The sequence below is a fragment of the Diabrotica undecimpunctata genome, chromosome 6, assembly GCF_040954645.1.
Source record: "Diabrotica undecimpunctata isolate CICGRU chromosome 6, icDiaUnde3, whole genome shotgun sequence".
In the NCBI taxonomy this organism is placed as follows: Eukaryota; Metazoa; Arthropoda; class Insecta; order Coleoptera; family Chrysomelidae; genus Diabrotica; species Diabrotica undecimpunctata.
In genome coordinates, this window is record NC_092808.1 from 159,274,356 (window position 1) to 159,296,495 (window position 22,140).

A 22,140-nucleotide genomic window follows, 5' to 3' on the forward strand; every position below is an offset into this window, starting at 1 on the left:
CTAGAATTTTAAATGGTAATATCTACCTTGATTTTTTAAGCAATCAGTTTTTCAAGATAGAAGATTTAATGTTAAACGAGATCTTTATTATTTATGCACGATGGAGCTCAACCGTACTTTAATAAGAGGTGTCGTAATTGGTTGAACAACCATCTACCGAATCGATCGATTTGTAAAGGTATAGAAATTCTGAATCATTGGCCCCCTTGTTCATGCAACTTTAGTTCTTTGGACCACACAGTTTGGTCGTAAATGCACGTCAAGAATTGGAATATAGAATTCAACGTCACTTTAATAACATCAGAGTTGATCCCCAACCATTTAGAAGATTAATGGATTCTTTATAAAAAAGGATAGACTTTTGTATTCGTGAAAACAAAGGACATTATTAAACTCTTAATCTAATTGGAATTTATTTTATGTTCTTAGACTTCATTTTAATTTTCTTTTTGTGATTGTTTTTTAATTAATACCTTTATCCTTACTTTTTATCAGCATCGGTTATTACTTCATAATTTTCAAATTGAAATATTCCGAAAACGGTATACGGTATCGTTTTACCAAGCATACCTTTTGATGTAAAATTGTATGATGCTTAAGTTCACTTTGAATTTTTATTATTAACTTTACCCTTAAAAATGTTATGTTGAATTATACTTAGTACGAATCTTGTAACTAGCACCCTCTATGACAGTCAGATATTAAAACAAATTGATGGGATGTAAGTGTTGCCAGCTGCTTGGTATTTCGTGTGAGTTGTTTGGTTTAGTTTTGGACATAATAGATCTTAGTGTATTGTTTATTTTGAACGTTGTTGGGAAGTTCTGTTTAGTTTCCATCCTAATTTTTTGATAAGCCTCTTATATACGGTATGTTATCGTCTTCAAATCTCCTCTAGTGAAAATTTTTGGATTAACATAATACCAAAAGCAATCCTGTCATATTCTGTTATCATTTGTAAACAAGAAATAATATAAGGTTAAAGAAAGGTTGAGCAACATGATAACAAAAGCAATCCACAAATGTTTTAAATGACAGATGAAAAGTGATTTTAAAATAATAGTAATATAATAAAACATCAAATTGTATATTTGTTTATTTTTATAAAGTCATTAGTCATAAAGTCAACAATCTACTAGTAACTTAGATACGGGGTTCTTGCATAATTGCTAAATATATCTTCCCATTTGGCGTATGAAAACTCTCTCGGGTTTTTGTTAATAGATAACTTTTCGTCAATATCCAGGTAAGAAATCGATCCAGATTGTACTAACGGCCAGTTTATAGTTTCATCGGAAATTGAAGGTTCTCTAAAACAATCATTGTATTTAATTAAAATTTAAAAAAGTTATTTTTTCATCTTTAACTAAAAAATATGAAAAGGATTGTCCCTGAAACCTATGTCCGATTTTTTTTAAATTATTGTGAATCGAATTGAATCGAATTAGATAATCGAGCTGTAAAAGTAGTCCAGAGATGGAAGCCCCAAGGAAACAGAACAAGAGGAAGGCCCCGTAAAAGATGGATAGACGACGTAGAGAGGGATCTTAAAACCATGAACATCAGGCAGTGGCGAAGGAAAGTATCCGACAGGGCAGAATGGAAGAACATTGTTAAGCAGGCCAAGACTCACAAGAGGTTGTAGCGTTCAAGAAGAAGATTGTGAATTATTTTATTAAAGCTCTATCTGTTTTATTATTTTTGCAATGGGTAAATTGCAAAAACGTAAAGAAGTAAGTAATAAAAAACGTACAAGACTCTGTAAAACACAAGTTTAATATCAATTCTTGTATTGTTGAACAGTTTTTTATTCATCGGCAGTACCATGATACTATTTCTAGAAAACGGCGGAGTTAATGTACAATTTTCGGAGTCGTTAGTTCGGTTTTAGTTCTAGTTTTTTCCGAATCGATTTTTATTTTTTCTAATCTAACAATATACTCCAAATGTCTGAGTTTTGGCTGGAAAAATGTGTTTTTTGTAAAGTTTTTAAGTTAATTGTAATCTAGCTGCTCTCAGTCTTCGAGAGACTTCTTGTGGGTAATTTAAATGCCCTTGGAGTATCTTTGATAATACCACAATACCGTTTAATTAAGCGAATACAAACTTTATATTGGGAGATATTGCATTAACCAATAGATGTTAACAAGGTGTACTCCTTTGGCGAAGATCAGGCCAAATGAAGTAGTTCTAAATTAAGAGTGACTTTATGCCTATTATTGGACGGCTTCTCTCTTCCAAGGGTTTGTTTTAAATCTAGGGTTGACATTAAGTTTGCTTCTTTACGTCTAAGCTGCGTACTGGATATACGTCCTTAGCTAAGAGCTGAGAGCATTACCTTTTTAAAATCCATGGAGAATCTGTACAAGCTGAATCTGTACGAATCTTTAACGGTTCCTTTGAAATCTAATCCAACCCTTTCGGCTTCCTGCGTTGGAGACGCGATATATCTACGACTTACTCGTCGTGGCAGCACTTTCTGAGTTTGTGTCTATTAGATATCAGATATACTCCGGATCGAACTCAGTTTTCTGTCAGTTTTTAATGACTAAGATTTTGAAAAGCTTAAAATTTAAGGTTTCATGTAAAGAAATGGATGCAAATATAACATGTAGAAGAAACTAAGCTAAAAATATATCTTTAAAGAGAATAATGATAAGTATAAATCTCCTTGGCATTGACATCTATAATGATTTTCTGAGGCAATTTTACTCTAAAGCCAAAATTCAGGATAATGGACAAAATATTGACTTTAAAGCTAGAGCTAAAATTATAACGCACTACAGTAAAACACTGTGTTTTTCATCTCGAACATCAACTGATGGACCGCAAGGCTGTATTATTTTCTTTTGTGAACATGCTTGTGTATGTTCTTAATAAAAAACTTAAAATTATAGAAAACTTTTTTAAGCAATAAAGTATATATAAATTAAATTTGAAACTAGAATTCCCTATATTTTCACACAAAATATGATTCGCAGAGTATTCTGGAATTGGATTTTTCACCTCAAAAAAGTTTTGCCGTGTCCAAGTTTTGTACAACAAAGAGAAAAGTTTTACAAAAACACCTATACAAAATTAAAAAAGGAAAAATCATTTTCGCAGAACACATTAATATAGTCGTAATTAGAAATTAAAGGAAAGAAATAAAAATACTTAAGTAAGTGTATAAATGTAGATACTTACAGATTTTTAACAAAATTTGCCACTATTTGTACATATCGCTTTAATGCAATAAGATCGGAATCTGGAAAACTTGTATAGTCATCGTGGTAAACCCACAAATAATTTAAATCTTCACCATGTGCAACCTTTCCAATACCTGTAAAAAAAATCAATGATCACTTTCTAACCAATACATAGGATCGACAAAATTCTTGCACACTACTAGTAATTTATTTCTAGTCTTAAAGGAGATCTCGCTTCCTCCCTATAACAGTGTACAGAGTAGAGAGATTCAGTAGGATCTTCTTAGATATCCCACTTAAAGCCTCTGTGATTCTAAGTAAGCCTTTGCAACTAGCTTAACTTAAGGACAGTAGTTTTTTTGCTGTACCTTTTGCGACCATAGCACTAAGAGATATGAAATTTTTTATTTTGTCGCAATTTTTTATTTTGTCGCAATTTTATAAATCCAATATAACACGTATGGTTTTAACTCTCACATTTTTTCAAATGTACGTCTGCTTTCTGGACTATTCGGTCGTGTTTGCTATTAAAACTTTTGTTTTATAATCTAAAAATTTTTATTAAAAAATACCTTAGAAAAGGTTTAATAGAAAGGAGATTTTTCCTTTAATTGGGACTGTTCTTATTTGATGCCGTTATTAACATGATCTATGAAGATGAACTGTTAATTTTTTTTTTTTTTTGGTAAATTTGGAATCTTATTAAATTAATTCTATTACCTGGGTAAGAAACATCGTTGCCTCCCAATTTTCCACTATACGAAAACTGGTAGAAATATACGCTGGCTGCTGTGGAAATCAGCTCAGCGAATTTAATTACTGGTCTCATATACCTGTTGTCTCCAAAATACTAAAAAATGAATAAAATATCAAAATATGTAAGATTTTGGGGAATTTTAGCAAATTTTTTATTAAACAACTAAGCTATGCATATACATAGAGTTTAACTCTATAATATCCTCTTATTTTATCTAACAACTATGCATTAAACGAGGGTCATTCATAAAAAGGCCATGAGAAAGAATGCGACGTACTGAGAGAAATCTGGCAGCACTGCCTTACGCATCAACTCTCCCTCTCTCCCGCCCGACTACCAACGCCTCACTGCATTACTTACTCAACCTTGTAAAAGATTAAAAACCACGAAAATAGGTTTTGAAAAATTTAGCTAATCTACAAAATATTACAATTGGTTAATCGCTGATATTTTAGTAAAATTGTTAAAGCTTGATTAGCAGTAAATGGTTTAGTAAATTAGTATCGACTATAAACATCTTGGGTTAACCGATAATCGTATAAAAGGCCCAGTTTTAGGTAACAATGGTTTATTTGAGGTACAAGGTCTTAGCAATGGGCCAAGTCAGATAAATTTAATAATATTTAGACCGCACTAATTGAAGATTTATATTTTTACACTTCCTTTACAAAGGAAGTTCTTATAAAAAGTGTTATGATGTTACCCAACTTACATCCTCAGATTTTTACCTGTAAATATTTTCCAAGATTTTCTTCGAAGGATTGGTCGCCCACGTAAAGATCTTTAATTTTATTGCCCACAAGTGACTGCATTGAATCGTTGTATGGCAAAACTTCAAATGTAACTAACTTACTAGGATCTTTATCAACTCCTGTAGCTTCTTTTTTCAATGAATGAAGATCTGATAGAAAATATAATACATTAGTGAGTGATCATAAAGTAAAAACATAAATTTATTAAGGTAAATGAATTTAAGATATTATTTAAGTTTATGGTTTAAAATACAATATTTTAAAATCATTTATATTAAAAAAAATTTAATTCGATAGAAGGGATATATTTCTAACAGCCACACGTAATTAATAGTAAGGAAATAAGAAACGATACGAGGATGGAAGGATGGAAAATATCTGATGGTTTGATAAGTTAACTTTTTCGGAGAATGGGCTATGCAGCTATTGTTGACAGCTGCATAAATTTGACATGTTTTGAAAAATGACGCATATGGAGAACAAAGATTTTGGATCTCTGATCAAATATTATTATTGGAGAAACAAAACAGACAAAAACAAAAGAACAGCTGTATGAATATTATGGGGTAGTGGAGCCTTCCAACGCAGTGTACACTAAATAAATCATCTTAATATTTATTAGTGATAAAATATGTAGCTAAAAATTTTCATTAAAAATTAGTTTTAAATATTGCATAAAAATAATATGCCCTTAATAAATTGTTTACACTTTTATAAAATACAGAAAAAATTGTAATAAAACGTTGACAATACCTTTAGCTTTAAATACAGCTTCTTCCGAATTAATTCCGATCAAAAGAGGAACCTTATTAAAATATTTCATTGTGGCAGCATCATAAATCAGATTAGCAAACACTGAGTCATTGCTAGGGACTTCTATTGCAGGAGCGAAAGCCTTTAAAACAAAAATTAATTATTACTACATGCTAATTACAGAAAGGATTGTTTAGTAAATATAATAAACAATAAACATATAAAAAAAATGTTTCGAGCTTCGTATTTGTTTTAATATTGAACGGTTTTGATCAAGATTGGTTTCTGCTTACACCTCTTTGACCTTCTATTTTTGACTTGAAAATTAGCTAGAATTTTTTGCAGACCAAATGCAGTGATTTTCATTTTAAATGAAAAATGAACTATTGAAATGTCCTTTAGTGGAACCTTTTAAAATCGACAAACATAATAAAAAAACTGAAGCTGTTACAAATATAATAAAATATATAATATACAAACTGTGATGTTTTTAAATATTTAAGAAAAGTTATTTCATCTATAAATTACATCTAAGAACTTACACTAAATTTGTCTGCTGTCTTTTCGATGTCAGAAGCCGGCACATTTGTCAAGAACTCTAATAGTTCTTCGGTAGTTTTGTTTCTTGTAAAATTAGGATCGATTTCTGCAGCAATACCATAAGCTATATCTCTTCCGTTATGTTGATAGGCCCAATTGTTAAGTGCGGAACCACTATGTGCTATGGCAGCTCTAAATAGACCTACAAAAATTATGTTTTTAAGAAATATTCGAGCACTTTTTTTCTCTTTAGAATATTATAATTTCAACTGTCTTTTTCATATAATTTTCAAATAACATACGTGAAATATTGGTCGAAGTTATTTAATACCTTGTATGTTGTTTTAATTAAAAAATCTTAAATTGGTCTATATTTTTCCCAGTAACGCCGAAAGAGCTTGTCTTGGTAAAGAGGTTCTTACTCAGTAATTGTCGTGAATTCTGTTAGGTAAACATGACAAGATACTAAGGATTGTTCAACGACGATTATCAGGCAATATCCGATTGGTTCCGTTAGACTCTTTGCAGTATGAGTTACTTATAAGGAGAATATCGATGTTTATGATAAGATACTTTAGTGCTTATAAAGATCCAATAGTTCAGAGCCCATTATTCGCATATTATAACAGGAGCCCACACAGGAGTCTAAGTATATTCTACTATTAGAAGTGTGTGAAACAAGAATAGAACAGATACAAATACACAAAGCGATTAGAGAAGCGAAACAATTCACTCTTAGTTCTTCAGAACCTATGGCTCCAATTGCATGCAACACATTAGAAGATAAAAAAAATTCTGTCAAGTTAAAAAAACCTCGACAAAGCTCATTAAGGACTGAAAAATGTCCAGAGAGTAAGCATAAGCTATACATCAATGAAAAGATTTATTGGTTATTGAATCACAGCTTCCAAAATAGGCCAAAGTAAGAAGCTCAAGTTCAGGTTAAAGTATACATAGATCTTCATACCATATAATAAATATTCCAGAAATATATTAGATTTCTTTATTGTTTAAAAGTTTGGAAATTTCAGTACTTTTTTATCCTTTTGTATTATAACCTTGTTTTTACGATTTTGTATAGTATGTTATTATAATTGTTATTTAATTATTGATTAAGTTCTTTTATAGTATGTGTTGCGTTCTGGACATACGATCAACTTTATGTAATATTTAAAGCCATTAGAAAGGGAGAGTTGATATGTCTGTTCCATCTAGAACTTGCTGGTTTTCTCCCTTTTGCATTGAATATGTAAATCATTCAAAAACGCATTGTCTGCAAAAAAAATCAGGAGTATGCTAAAATATGATACGGCAGGAAAGACCAATTACTTTTACAGCTGATTGTTACATAAACATCTACGTAAATATTTAATATTTATGTAACGAAATACATACTATAATTTTGTATATAGGGCAAATAATATTATATACGATACAAATGGATACAAATGGCAAATAGTATTGGTAGCAAATTGTATGTATATTGCTATCCGCACCACCCGCTCTCAAAAATGACATCCTCTTCGGCTTACAGGAACCACTATAGTGATTTATCTTACAGGAACACAAAGTATTGATGATGGAGAAGCCGGCCTCCATCCCTTACACACACACTGGTCTTGTTTGGCCGATGAAACTCGTCTCCCTCACTGACTGCAAAACCGGTGGTTAGTTCAAGAAACACATTTATTAGTTGACACTACACATGGGCAATAATTACCAAAACTATCGGCAATTTTAACAAAATCTACAAATATTTCTATGCTTCGTTGTTAAAATACAATGTATGAAAAAACAGTCTTTTGTTTGCAACAACGTATCAACAACCGACAAATTGTTCGATAGAATCTGTGTTTTTGTAAGCGGAATCTTGGCTAACTATACAGTTTGCCAAGATAAACTAGGGCTGAATAAGGAACCGTGATCATTTTTTGTAGGTATCAACTATCGAAATTTTAATATTAAATTAGAATAATATACCTTTTGATTTTAAGTTCATAATATGAAAGGCGACAGAAGCTGCTCCCGCACTTTGACCTGATATAGTAACCTGGTCCGGATCACCACCAAATAAGTGTATATTTTGCTGTACCCATTTTAAAGCAAAATGTTGATCCTTTAGTCCGTAATTGCCAGGCATTGCGTTATCCTGACTAGTCAAGAAACCTGAAAAAAAAAACAAATTTGTAAAAAATATTCAAATCAAAATTGTAAGTAAAAGAAACAAAGAAATGATTCGTAACTTTTGTATGTCAGAAATAAAAGTGAAATAGTTCTGTATTATTATTAGCTTTTAGAAATGGGTGACTATTAGATCCTTAAAATAATTATAATAATTTAGAGAGAAAACAGATACTATTTTTGCAAGGTATTTATTTATGTTGTGCTGAGAGAATTTTTTTGTAGACGGTTTTATTTTTTATTTAACATCCAATGTTTATTGCAATCTGTCTTATTACAAACAATAAGCAATATGTATAATTTATGTACAATAACATAGAGGGAAGCTGTCCAGTGGCTAGCACCCAGGTAAGACATAATATAAATATAATCTATGATACAACAATTAATTTAAACTTTCACTTAACAAACAGAGTTTAATACAGATAAACATCACTGACACACATATGAGTACTACAAGGCTAAAAACACAAATTAAGGAAAGATTTAGAAAACACCAGAATAGAAACTTGTTATTTCACCGCACAATGCCACTATGCTCTATTTCTCCTGATTTACCAGAGGTCCAAAGGGTCGGGTGGTTTTAATCTTCTTACGTGTGAAATGTTGAGCAGATCCGTGGCCAACGGATTTGGATGACAGGATAGTCTGCTCTTGTATACAGAGTTTACAGCAGATATTGCTTCGCTAACTGTTGGTAGCTGTAAATCATGGTGTAATCTGTGGTTCGTGATATACCAAGGGGCATTACAGATCTGGCGCAGTACTTTCGATTGGAAACGTTGAAGTTTTTGTATGTTGTTATTACTTGCTGTGCCCCAGATTTGTGCTGCATATTGCCATACCGGTTTTAAAATACATTTATATATCAGAAGTTTGTTTTCCAGGCTAAGATTTGATTTTCGACTCATGTACCAATACATTTTCCTATAGATTAAGCTAATTTGAAGACGTATCTTCCAGATGTGGATGCCCCAATTAAGTTTGCTATCCAAATGGATTCCTAAGTATTTACCGACTATGTTATAAATAATTTCAAACTGAGATAAACGTAAAATTATGAAGGCTTAAAAACACAAGTAATAAAAATATCTTTGAATTCACCAAGGACTTAAATTCAAGTTCAAACCTTGTTCTATAATAACTTCTTTGTTTTACCAAAACTAATCGTTTATCTTTTATGATAGCTCCAACTTTAACTCCTGCTACTTTTTATATTTCATGTTTATTAAAGCCACCTTGACTTGGTTCACTATTAATTCACGTATTCGCACATTAATTGTATAAATTTTTCTGTTTCCTAAAAACCAAATCTAATTTCTCTGAATAATTTCGGATTATATTTTTTTCCAATTCTTAATCCCAGTACACACAACTAAACTTCACTGGAATCATGGAATCATGGGCGTGCTCCCAAAACAAGTTGTCAAGATCTAGTTCTAGAAGCAAATAAACATGCCTGCAAGCTATTAAAGTTGGTTGAATGGAAATTAAAGGAGTTTTTCGTCGATCGTATTACTTTCCCAGAACATAACACTTCCTCCTTTATGTCTGTAAACAGATCTGACTGTCTCCGTTTTGACTTGTCTTCTTCGCTTTCTAAGTACACGAATTCATCGGTTATATGATTTTACACAAATCCTGGTTTCGTCTGAAAATAGCACATTTTGCCAATTTTTAATGTACCAGTATTGGTATTGAAGATACCAATTTAGGCGAGCAATATTGTACTGCCTGGTTAACTATTAAACCCGTAACTGTCTACTGCTGTATATTCTTTTCTTAAGAAATCTTCTTTTTATCGTTTCAACTGAAACACACCTGTACCTTGTAAACGTTGCTTTTCTACCTACTTGTGCAATAAAACGATACCTAGCATAGGTTTTTAACACAACAACTTGTGTTACGTACTGCAGCTATGTCCCTCTAAGACATTCCTTGCTCCACAAGATCAATCATCTGTCCCCTTTACACACCCGTTTCCCCACATAAACATATTTTAGTTTTTAAAAGCGAAAGTTAGTTTTTTTTTTGTTTCGATTGTTTTATTGGCTTATTTATTTTCAATAAAAACCTTTATTCTTCGCAACAATATCAAGTTTTTTCAAAAGAAATAAATATTGGCTTGAAATACATGTTGATTCCATAAAAGTTTGGTTGTGTGTACTGGGTACAATAAATTAGTATTAAGTATTTGTCTTTTCCCTCTTAAATTCTATTAGAATCCCTGTTTTTATTTTTTATTAGGATAACTTTTTGCAACAAAAGTAATTAGTCGTACACTCCAACCCACTTTTTGTACTTTTCTCTCACAATCGCTGCTAGTTTGTTTACTTGAACCGCTCTACTTGAAGGCATGTTAGCAAATGAATTCGTCGATATGGCATCTATGAGTAGCTCTGCAACCCTCTGCTATACTCTGTTATTGTGTCTCTGCTACCTCAGCTATCCTCTGTTACCTACTGCTACACTCTGTTATTGTGTCTCTGCTGCCCTCTGCTACCCTCTGCTGTCCTCTGCTACCCTCTGTTACCCTCTGCTACCCTCTACTACACTCTGTTATGTTGTCTCTGCTACACTCTGTTATTGTCTCTGCTACCCTCTGTTATTGTGTCTCTGCTACCCTCTGCTGCCCTCTGTGTGTCTCTGTTACCCTCTGTCATTGTGTCTCTGCTACCTCTGTTACTCTCTGTTACCCTCTGCTACACTCTGTTATTGTGTCTCTGCTACACTCTGTGATTGTCTCTGCTATCCTCTGTTTTTGTGTCTCTGTTACCTCTGCTACACTGTGTTACCCTCTGCTACACTCGGGTATGGTGTCTCTGATACACTTTGTTATTGTCTCTGCTACCTCTGCTACACTCTGTTACCCTCTGCTACACTCTCTAATTGTGTCTCTGCTGCCCTCTGCTACCCTCTGCTACACTCTGTTATTGTGTCTCTACTACCCTTTGCTGCCTCTGTGGGTCTCTGTTACCCTCTGTTATTGTGTTTCTGCTACCTCTGCTACCCTGTGTTACCCTCTGTTACACTCTGGTATTGTGTCTCTGCTACCCTCTGTTATTGTGTCTCTTCTACCTCTGCTACTCTCTGTTACCCTCTACTACACTCTGTTATTGTATCTCTGCTGACCTCTGCGACCCTCTGCTGCCCTCTGCTACCCTCTGTTACCCTCCGCTACCCTCTGCTACCCTCTGTTACTCTCTGCGACACTCAGCCACTTCATTTCCCAACATGCCTTTAAGTAGAGCGGTTCAACTAAACAAACTAGCAGCGATTGTGAGAAAAAAGTACAAAAAGTGGGGAGAAGTGCATCCTCTACTGTAATTTAAGTATACTATATCTAGTTTTTACATGGTTGCTTAAGAGATTGAACTAAACATCTTTGGCACTCTTCGTACTTTGTTTTTAGTAGCAAACATACTGAAAATACTTCATTTTGTGTGAATAATATACAATTTTTTGTCTTATATTTAATCGACTCAATTTCGAATTTTATTGTAATTGTACTCTAATTAAATTAATGTCTAATTAATACTGCAACCTGTAATTAATTTGGCATACGCCAATTCCCACACCAACAGAGCGTCGTTTGTGTTAAACGTTCTGATATATAATTTAATTTGAATCGATCGAGTGACTTGACATGTAAAAAAATTAACCCAAATGAATTTATAAGATAATGCGAGTTATATATGTAAGAAAAGTGCTAATAAAAACAATCATGTAAATGAACTTGTTAATTGGGATTAAGACAAAAAATAAAGTATTACCAAACGGTCCCAGTCTGTAATTTATAGTGACAACCACAATGCCCTCTTTAACTAAAAATGCTGGTGCCTTGTAGCCTGCAAATGCGCTACCCCGTCTGAAAGTTCCTCCGTGTATAAAGATTAAAACTGGTAACTTTTGAGAAGGTGACAGATCCTAAAAGATATATTATATGTTAGTGTAATTATATTACAAATCAAACATGGACAAAATAAAATATGGAGAGGGTTTTATACAACAGTTGAGTAAATATACAATATTAGGTTTTTTATTTGTATACAGAGCCATTAAACACATTGAGATTGGAGTCGGTTTCACATAAAAGTACATTCTATTAAGATATATATTCTTACATTCTTTTACCTACTTTAAAAGTTTTATGAAAATTCGGCTTCAAGCTTATGTTCCTACTAATAACATCTTACCAATCTACCAACATCTACCAATTTTGAGTTAGAGTTTAGGTAATTTCCCAACTGTGAAGCAGTGTTCTTGCATGAAATGAATAACTTTATTCTTACTTTCAAAGGTAATTTATAATTTTTTAATGATGTACGAAAATAAATATCTCTTATCTAGTAATTGCCGCTTTCGTTTATGTTCAAAGGTTTTATTGTTTTATAAAACGAACAAATACTTACCGGAGAATAAACGTTGAGATATAAACAATCTTCTGAAGCATGGGCATGTTTCAGTCCCACTTGAATGCAAATTTTCGAGTTATCGGTGGCTTCAAAAACCCCTTCCCAATTACTGTGTGGTTTAGGTGCCTAGAAAACATTTCGTTTTATAAGTGGGTTTGAGAAATTACGCAGTTTACTTTCCACATAGTTCTTTATTTATTTATTTATTTACGCTGCAACCACAAGGGTTATTAGCGACCTAAAAAATATAATACAGGTAAAGGTAGAAAAAATTACAATAATTGATACAGTTCTGAGTCTTTAAGATAACTTATTGTGTTTTTTAATATTCATGTTTTTTCCTAAGACTTGTGATGGAACAGACATGAAGTCAACAGTGATATTATTATTCTTTAGAGGAATTATTTACCGATGAGTCGGAAGCCGATAATGAAGTTTTCACTGTAGAGAGTAAACCTATGTGTTTGCCAAGTTTTCGTATTAATTTGGTGCTTATGGTTTTCATTCTTTTGTCGATGTAGTATGAATGTAATTCCGTTAGAAACCTTATAAGTACATAAGAGTCTTCTGAGTACAATTTTGTTACGCTGATTATGTCTTTTGGTCCTTGTATATTTTCGAATAGATCCACTACTTGATCGAAGCTTAACAATTGCTTTTCCCTTTCTACATATTCTCTAACTGGTTCCAATAATGTTTGGAGATTTGGTATATCATTTCTTAAGTTTTTGTCATCAGTTTTGGTTTTTTTCTTTAATTGAAGCTTAGGTTTTTCAAAGTTTTCTTCGGAGGGTGGCGTGATTGCATCTTCTAGGGTTCTTTTTCCGGTTGCTTTGTTCGAAGTTACTTGGGGTTCGTAAGAATTCAAATGTGTATTTTTATTTGGAGGTAAGTTTTGACTTGTTTCGGGTAAGGTTGATTTATGTTTTTGGGTATTAGAGGATGACTCAGACGATGTAGGTGTTGCGATTGTAGTGTTAACTGAAGAAGTGGTCAAATGTATGGATGTATTTTGTAGTGAGCACTGTTGGGTTTGGTTTATTGATAAATTTGGGATTGCTACTCTTTGTAATGTGGTTTGAGAAGACGTAGTAAGTGTGGAGGGAGTGGTATTTGAGATTGCGGGAGTATTTTGTAGATTATCTTGTTGAGTATGATTTATTGATGAATTTTGTCTTATTTCTGTTTGCATTGCACTATCATTGTGAGGATGGTTAGAAGGTGAAATATTTGGACAATTAGCTGCCTGGTGTCCAGTTAATTTGCATTTGAAACAATTTTCGTTTTGGGCTATAAATATGCGGTATGATGTTTGTTCCAACTCGATAATAAAAGATTCAGATAGTACAAAGTTATCTGGAAAAGGTGAAACGAAAATTTGTCTTCGGAAGCTTAGAATATGACTAAAGGCAGGATTGGTTGCTCCTATCCGTAGATATGATATGTCTGAGAGAGGATTTAAACCTAGTTTTATTAATTCGTCCATTATTATGTTAGAAGGTATGCTTGGACATATATTGGACAGAATTAAGCGGACTGATGGAGTTATTAATCTTTTCGCTTCTAGTATATTTCCATTTACTATTATTTTCTTTGTTTCTGCTATGAATTTATCTACTAGGTTTTTGGATGATAGATATATGCATATTCTACCGTTTGATATACGGGATGCGAAAATTATATTTTTCGGTTCTATATGCTGACTCAATCCTTCAAGATAGTCATTAATTGTACAATTCACTAGAGTGTTAAACAAAATAGCTTGATCTCTGCTTGGGATTAATATACTACGTGGTTGACTAACTGCTTTTGAGTATGATGCATTTTGTGGTAGCTGATTGGAAGATGACATCTTTTAAATGGATTTTAAAATCCGACTAAAACCGGTGTTGTTTTACAGCTTTCGTTGTGATACCAGTTCATGTAAATTGGATAATACTTATAACTGATTGCAGTTGTTTACTTAAATATATAAATCCAAATAGATGAAAAAAATATATTTTATCTACTCACGATTCCAATATTCAGTATACAAATCACTTTCACTTTTATACTTAATTACTTTTCTTAAGTTATTAAACCACTATAAAATTAACTTCTTTGCTAGCTATTTTAGATTAGACTCGAACATGATTTTGATTTTAATATAATTCACTATTTACATGTTCAGAACTGAAGAAATAATCGTTTAAATATTTAAATTTTTAAGAGAAACTTTGAAATGCGTCTCACAGAGTTCTTTGGCTTCGAAATAATACAAAAATTAAATTTTAAGTACAAAAAATTACTTTTGTATTAAAATAAACAAGTGTGGTTTTAAAGTTTTATTTCTATAGCCTTTGGTTGGTGGTACAAATTCGACTTATTTATAGCTATAAATCCTAATATAAATATTATAATAGTCCCTATATTCCCAGACGAAAAAGTAGTAAAATTTAATTAATTGGCACCAGCCCTTTGTCGCGCTGATTAGTCAACCCTAAAGTATACGTATTAAGCGCTCTGATTGACATGACAGGAATACTTAGGGCTACATAGACTCGATTCTCGATTTTTGTTTGTCATGTTTGTTCACCTACCCCCAACAGATGTTGACATTATTAGTTATTATTAGTCAATATAGTCATTTGCGTATTGCCCCCTGGTACAATAATTAAAAAAAAACATTTCTCTAGTTATTTCAATGGGCTTGGTCATGACTTTATTGCAACAGGTGATTTTAATGCAAAACATACAAGATGAAGTTCAAAATTGATAACCACACGCGGAAGAGAACTTATTATAAGTGTCTTCTTCTTCTTAAAGTGCCCTCTCCTCAATGAAGGTTGGCTACTACAATTTTAAAATCTTCTCTATCTTCAGCTGTTCTTATTAGCTGTTCAAAATTTAGCCCTGTCCATTGTCGGATGTTTCTGAGCCACGATAGTCTTTTCCTTCCTAGGCCTCCCTTTCCCTCGATTTTTCCTTTCACTATAAGTTGGGCATATTGGTACTTATTATTTCTCAGTATGTGGCCTAGGTATGATGTTCTTCTAACTTTTACTGTGTTAAAAAGTTCTCTTTCCTTGCCTATTCTATGCAGCACTTCTTCGTTTGAGGTATGCGATGTCCATGAAATTTTGAGCATTCTCCGGTAGATCCACATTTCAAAGGCCTCCAATTTATTTACGGTTGATGTTTTTAGGGTCCACGTTTCAACTGCATATAGAAGAGTCGACCAGACGTAGCATTTTGATAAACGTAGTCGAATTTCGAGTTTTATTCGAGAATCACAGAGCAGTTTTTTTATTTTTTCGAAAGATTTTCTGGCCTGTTCTATTCTTGATCTTATTTCTAGATCAGGATTTAGGCTGCTATCGATCCAACATCCCAGGTACTTAAATCTATTGACCTGTTCTAAAATGTGCCCATTTATTGTGCAAGGTTGAGGTACGTTTTGATTTTTTCGGATTGACATCACTTTGGTTTTTTTAATGTTTATTTTCATACCAAATTGCTCACAGGTCGAGTTGGTCTTGTCGATGAGTCGTTGTAGACCTACGTCGGAATCCGCAATTAACACTGTATCATCGGCGTATCTGATACTGTTGATATTTACGCCATTCACCTTGACTCCATCCTTGGAATCCTCCAATGCTTCTTTAAATAGAAACTCGGAGTAAAGATTAAACAGCAGAGGCGACAGAACACATCCTTGTCTAACTCCCCTCCTAATTTCTACTTCTGCGGATGTGGAACCTTTGATCCTAACTCTGGCTTTCTGGTTCCAGTACAAGTTTTTTAAGAATTTGATGTCTTTTCCATCTAAACCGACTTCTTGCAAACGTTCTAATAGTAGGTCGTGTCTTACTCTATCAAATGCTTTTTCGAAGTCTATAAAGCATATAAATATATCTTTCTGTTGGTCGTAGCATTTTTGGGCGAGAACTAGTAAACTGAACAGGGCTTCTCTCGTTCCCATGCCGGCTCTGAATCCAAACTGATCGTCTCCGATGATTGTTTCGCACTTTCTATAGATACGATTATGTACGATTTTTAGTAGGACTTTTACTGCATGACTCATAAGGCTTATCAGACGGAACTCATTGCAGTGTTGTGGGTTTGGCTTTTTTGGTAGTGGGATGAATATTGACTCCAGCCAATCTTGGGGTATTTTACCTGTATCATAAATGCGATTGAATAAAAGGACAAATATTTCGATATTTTCTTCGCTGATTAATTTTAACGTTTCTGGGTATATTCCGTCTTATAAGTGTAAACGACAATAATTTGACTACAATTGTTACTGGACAACCAACCTTCTGGCCTGCATATGGAAATAAAATACCTGATCTCATCGATTTTGCTATTATTAAAGGAACTAGTAACAAATTTTTAGATATGTAACTTTCCTTTCACCTATTCGTCGAACCATTCTCTTATATTTATTGATGTAATGGAATATGTATATAATACAAATAAATACCCCACGTTTACAAATCATAAAACAAATTGGAGTATGTTCAGAGTTAATATTCAAAATGCGGTTAATTTAAATCTTCCTCCTAAAACAAATGAAAATATTGAGGAAGTAGTCCATACTTGTAGACCTATTGAACATCATATAAAAATCCTAATCGACGAAAAGAGAAAACTAAGAAAACAGTGGCAAACTTCCAGATCTTCTGAGGACAAAACTGAACTGAATAGGGCTACTCTACTAGGTTTGCTTAATAGAGATCTACACAAATACAAAGATCAAGGCATAAATGAATTCTTAAAAGTCTCACTGCGGCGGATGATACGAATTAGTCTATTTTGAAACTATCTAAGAAATTTAAACATCAGATTAAGAATGATGGTCCTATTAGAAATGAAGATGGTGACTGAATCAAGTCCGATGAAGATAAAGCACAAGTATTCGCTAATAATCTTAGACAAGTTTTTTAACCTTATTCCAGAACTATGTCAATAGAAGAAGAGGAATTCATTCACAAAAACCTCGTAGCAAAAATATTAAACTGAATGAAATTAAAGATAGTTTACAGTTTACATGTAAATACATAAACATAAAATATACTCTATCATTTTATACCTAACATTGTGTGTATTTTAATTATTGCTATTTTGTAATATGTTAGTACATATATTTGTAGTGTTATTTATATTTTAAATGTTTATATTTATTAGAAATTTATATTGAAAGGATTTTTGGTACTGGACGGATCTCTTCTGTGTTAGTTACGTGATAAACTTATTGATTATTGTTTGTTTTTATTTGTAGAGAAATGTTTCAAATAATATGTATTTTAATTAAACAATATATTATAATCATAAAATAAACTGAACTTTATTAAATTAAAATTCAATTATTGTCTATGATATAAGAAATAAATGAAAACAAGGATTCTTCATTTACCTGAAATCGCAATTTTCCAACAGGTGGCGCCGCATATGGGATTCCCAAAAAAGCATAATATTTGAAATTCTCTACAGCTGGTGCTGATACTTGACGACCTCTAATTTGTCCATTGGGTAGATATACGATTGGGTTTTCACAAGAAACCTGAAATATTGCTTAGTTTTAAAAAAATAATTACCTATATGAAGTTTGTTATGTATTAAGTAAACTAAAGAAATTAACATTCTTTATTATGTATAGAAAGTGTTAGACATCTTCGCCTTAGATGTTAAAGGACAGCAATGGATACACCACCAAAACGATAATAAAACTTGAAGATGGCATTAGAAAAAGAAGTCAGAAGCAGACTAAACATATCGAAATAAAAGTACATATTACTATTTAAAGAAGTAGGTACAGAACGTCAAAAATTGTAAAAAAAAGCAAACCACTTACTTTAAAACATAAATATGAAAATTTAACAGAGAACATAAAAACATCATTATATAACAAAGATAGACAAAACTAAAATACTTCTTCATTATGCCTCTTCAAATATTGAATTGTGTGTATAGGTACAAGAGTCTTTAAAGAACAAAAGAAAGTACATAAAAAAAAATATTATTATAACATAAACTTACGTGTAAAGCTAACCCAACTAATAAAACAAGCGATTTAATCATATTTTTCAATAAAATTTTCATTTCAACTTAGTTATGTAGTTATATCGTTAGAATGATATAGGTATCTCAAGCCACTTGTTATTTTTATAGTAATAAGATAAGATCGTTAACCACTTGTATTTTATAAATAATCAATTAAAATTACTAATTGAGGATATAGATGTACTTTTTGTAGATAAATGACGTATTTCCATTGCAAAAAAAGTTTTTGTTTTTGATAGGTAATAATCACAATATATTTGTTATCGTCCACGTTTCGCCTCCATACATCACAACGGGTCGTATGATTGTTTTATAGACTTGTATCTTCGTACGTCTTGTTAGTTGTTTTGATTTTATAAGGTTTTGGAGGGCAAAAAAACATCTGTTGCCGGCCTGGATCCTCTTGTTTATTTCTTGTGATCCGTTTTTGTCTTCAGTTATTGTTGTTCCAAGATACTTGAATTCTCTAACGCGCTCAAAGTTAAAGTCATCGATGGTCGTGTTCTGACCGATTCTGTCTCTGCTTTGGTTATTGCGGCTCATATACATATATTTCGTCTTGTTTTCGTTGATTTGGAGCCCCATCTTCTCTGCTTTCTTCTCGAACCTCACGAAAGTCTCCTTCATCCTTAATCGTGTTTTTCCTATTAGATCGATATCGTTTGCAAATGCCAGTAGTAAGTTTGGTCCTTCTCGATGAAATACAGTATTCGGTTTTTCGATTCTTGCACTTCTGATTATGTGTTCCAGATATAAGTTGAAGAGTTGTGGTGAAAGTGCATCTCCTTGGATATATTACTTCAGTTAATATGACTGAGAGCTTGGTAGATGGCATATAGCTCCCTAGTATGTATATACCTTAAAGATGATAGTTAATACTTAAGTGTAATATTTGGAGTAACGACAGCTGTTCCAACTCCAGTAGATGTTTTAAAAGCGTCTGTGTATACGTGGTAGAAGTTAGAAAATTTTGTAAGTTTGTTGATGATAGTATTTTTTATTAAAAAGTAGGGAATATTGTTCTTTCTAATGATGTTTAAGGATGTGTTGGATTGAGAAATGCTTATTTTCCAAAAAGGATTAGTTCTTAAAAAATTGGAAAAAGATTTTGGTATCGTAATTTGTAAAGCCGTGAGAGTTTGCCTAACTCTTTCGTAGAATAGTGTTTTACATTCCTATTTTCGGTATAAGTTGTCCAAACTATCAGTGACTATGATATTTCTAGTTGAATTGTTCGAAATAGAATAAGCAGCAAATGCATAGGTAAGAGTAAAGTGCATCCTTCTATATTTAAGTGGTGGCTTTCCAGTTTCTGTCCGCAAACTTTCTATAGGGCTGGTTCGGAATGCTCCTGTTGCTATTCTTAATACCGTAGTTTAAAATTCTTAGGTGATATAATAACGATTCTTTGGCAGATGCATATATTATGGAACCGTAATCTATTTTAGATCACATTAGGGTTTTATATACATACATGAAGCAGTTATAGTCCGCTCTATAGTTTTTATTAAAGAGAGTTTTCATAATATTTATTCCATTTTAGCATGTTTTTTTAATATGTAGTAGATGTTTTTTTCCATGTAAGCTTTGTAGAAAAGATCATTTCAAAAGACAACTAATCAGAAACGATTTTATGATTTAGAAGACTGAGACCTCCCAAATTGTGATAAAGTTGTAGATTTTTGTCATTCAAATATTTAAGTTATCCATTAAACCTGATATCGGACTTGCCACAATTACTTTTGTGGGTTGCTTAGGTTTATAAAATTCTTTAGCTTCAGCTTAACGGCTGTAGTTTTTTTTTTCGGTATAAATCTCACACTCTCTCCCGTATACATGAGATGATATCCTTTGAAGATATTCGTCCTTATGTGTAAAAAAAGATCTTGAAAATCACAAATATTTCTGGAAATTTACTATTTTTAATTGTTTGTTTTTTGAACCCTTATTTTTCTTTTAAAATACTTTATTTTTATTGCTTGAATTCTATATTTTTACCTCTTGTTTATTCTCCTTGTTGTACCGTCTGTCTTTAAAGATTGGCAATCCAATTCGCAATAGTTAAAGATCACATGGCTGCAAAAATTTTAGATAATATTTTGCCAAGTCATTGACGTATTTACTTAAGCCAAAAATTCTGTCTTCTTTTTATTAACCTCTTTCCCCGATTTTTTTCTTTCATGATTAACCAAAGTATGTCATTTTGAAAGCGGCGATGCGTTTCTCTAACAAAGAATTGGGAGTCCAGCTTTTGCAGCCACAGAATAGATTTTGAAACACATAAAAACATAGCATATGGATTCTTAGTTGTATGTCTAAGTCACGTCTTTCGCTAAAGATCCAGTTATATTGTTTTGTATATTCATATCTTTGTCTTTCTTAATATTTCTTTATTATGAAAGAATCCCATATGTAATGCTTGAAAAAGTTTTTCTGTATTTTTAAGCTATTGTTAATATTGACTTAAGTGCTGTTTTTACTTTTTAGTACTATTTCTGGGTATTTATGTGTGTTTAATAATTTTTCATGTTCTATCTCTGACTCTACTGGGTCTTTCGTCTCTTGCTTTCCCATTACTTTCATTTTCTGTGTTTTTTATTTACATTTACATTGTATTTTGTTTCCATTTGAATTTTGAATTGAATTCCATTTTTCCTAACTTCAGTTTTCTTTTTACCCTATAAGCACAATATTATCCGGAAATTTGCATATTTCTCCATTTATCATTTTCATTCTATTTTATCCAGTGATAGATTCTTTAAAAGTTTTTTTTACGTTCTTTCAGTAACTCATATATACATTTATACAGAATATTGGACTCAAACTTCCTCCTTGTCCTACTCTTTTTGTTATTTTAAGTGATTTTGATATTATATTTTGTATTCTTGCTATGTCTTTGTTAAGGATAAATTTTTGTACTTTTTTTACAGATTTTTCTAATTGTTTCATGGTGAATATATGGTCTTGTGTGTTATGTCCTTTCCCAAATCCGCTTTGTGGATCCTCTAATTTGTTTATATTTTTATTGTTACTTTTCTTTCTATTATGCTTTCGTATAATTTGACTACCACACATAGGAGGGATCATAATTTCTATAATTGTTACACTTTGTTGTGTTTCTCTTCATGAGCATTGTGGAATTATTGTATTTGACCATTCTCTTGATGCTTGGCTTCTCTATTATATTTAATAATTGTGCATTGTGCATATAAATGTATTGCAGTTTTTTTTTTCTTCTATATATTTCATTACTTCAGGATATACTTTATCGTTAACTATGAGTTTTTTTATCTTTATCTTCTGGATTGTCTCTTCTAGCTCTTTCTCTCTTTTAGCTTCTATGTTAGCAATATTTTCCTTGTATCTTTTTATTCCTTTGTTTTCTGTTTCTGCTACTTTTTCTCGCTCTACATTTCTAAAAATGTTCTCTTTATCTTCCCATTGTTTTCTTATTGTAGGCTATTATGTTTTGAAGCTGTAACGGCAAATACTGAACAACTAAAAAATAA

The 22,140-nt window shown here is 32.2% G+C and overlaps 1 protein-coding gene across 1 annotated transcript; it reads right to left on the reverse strand.

The window, feature by feature from the left end:
* Nucleotides 1–1,078: 1,078 nt before the first annotated feature.
* LOC140444204 (juvenile hormone esterase-like) lies at nt 1,079–18,727 on the reverse strand. The gene is made up of 11 exons (XM_072535936.1): nt 18,608–18,727; nt 17,985–18,131; nt 12,584–12,712; nt 11,945–12,098; nt 7,971–8,156; nt 5,993–6,192; nt 5,451–5,592; nt 4,674–4,846; nt 3,909–4,038; nt 3,187–3,322; nt 1,079–1,310 (listed from the first exon to the last, which is right to left on the reverse strand). Exons 1-11 carry the CDS (start codon nt 18,668–18,670, stop codon nt 1,136–1,138), a joined length of 1,635 nt encoding a protein of 544 aa, XP_072392037.1. The 5' UTR covers nt 18,671–18,727; the 3' UTR covers nt 1,079–1,135.
* Between the last annotated feature and the right edge of the window lie 3,413 nt (nt 18,728–22,140).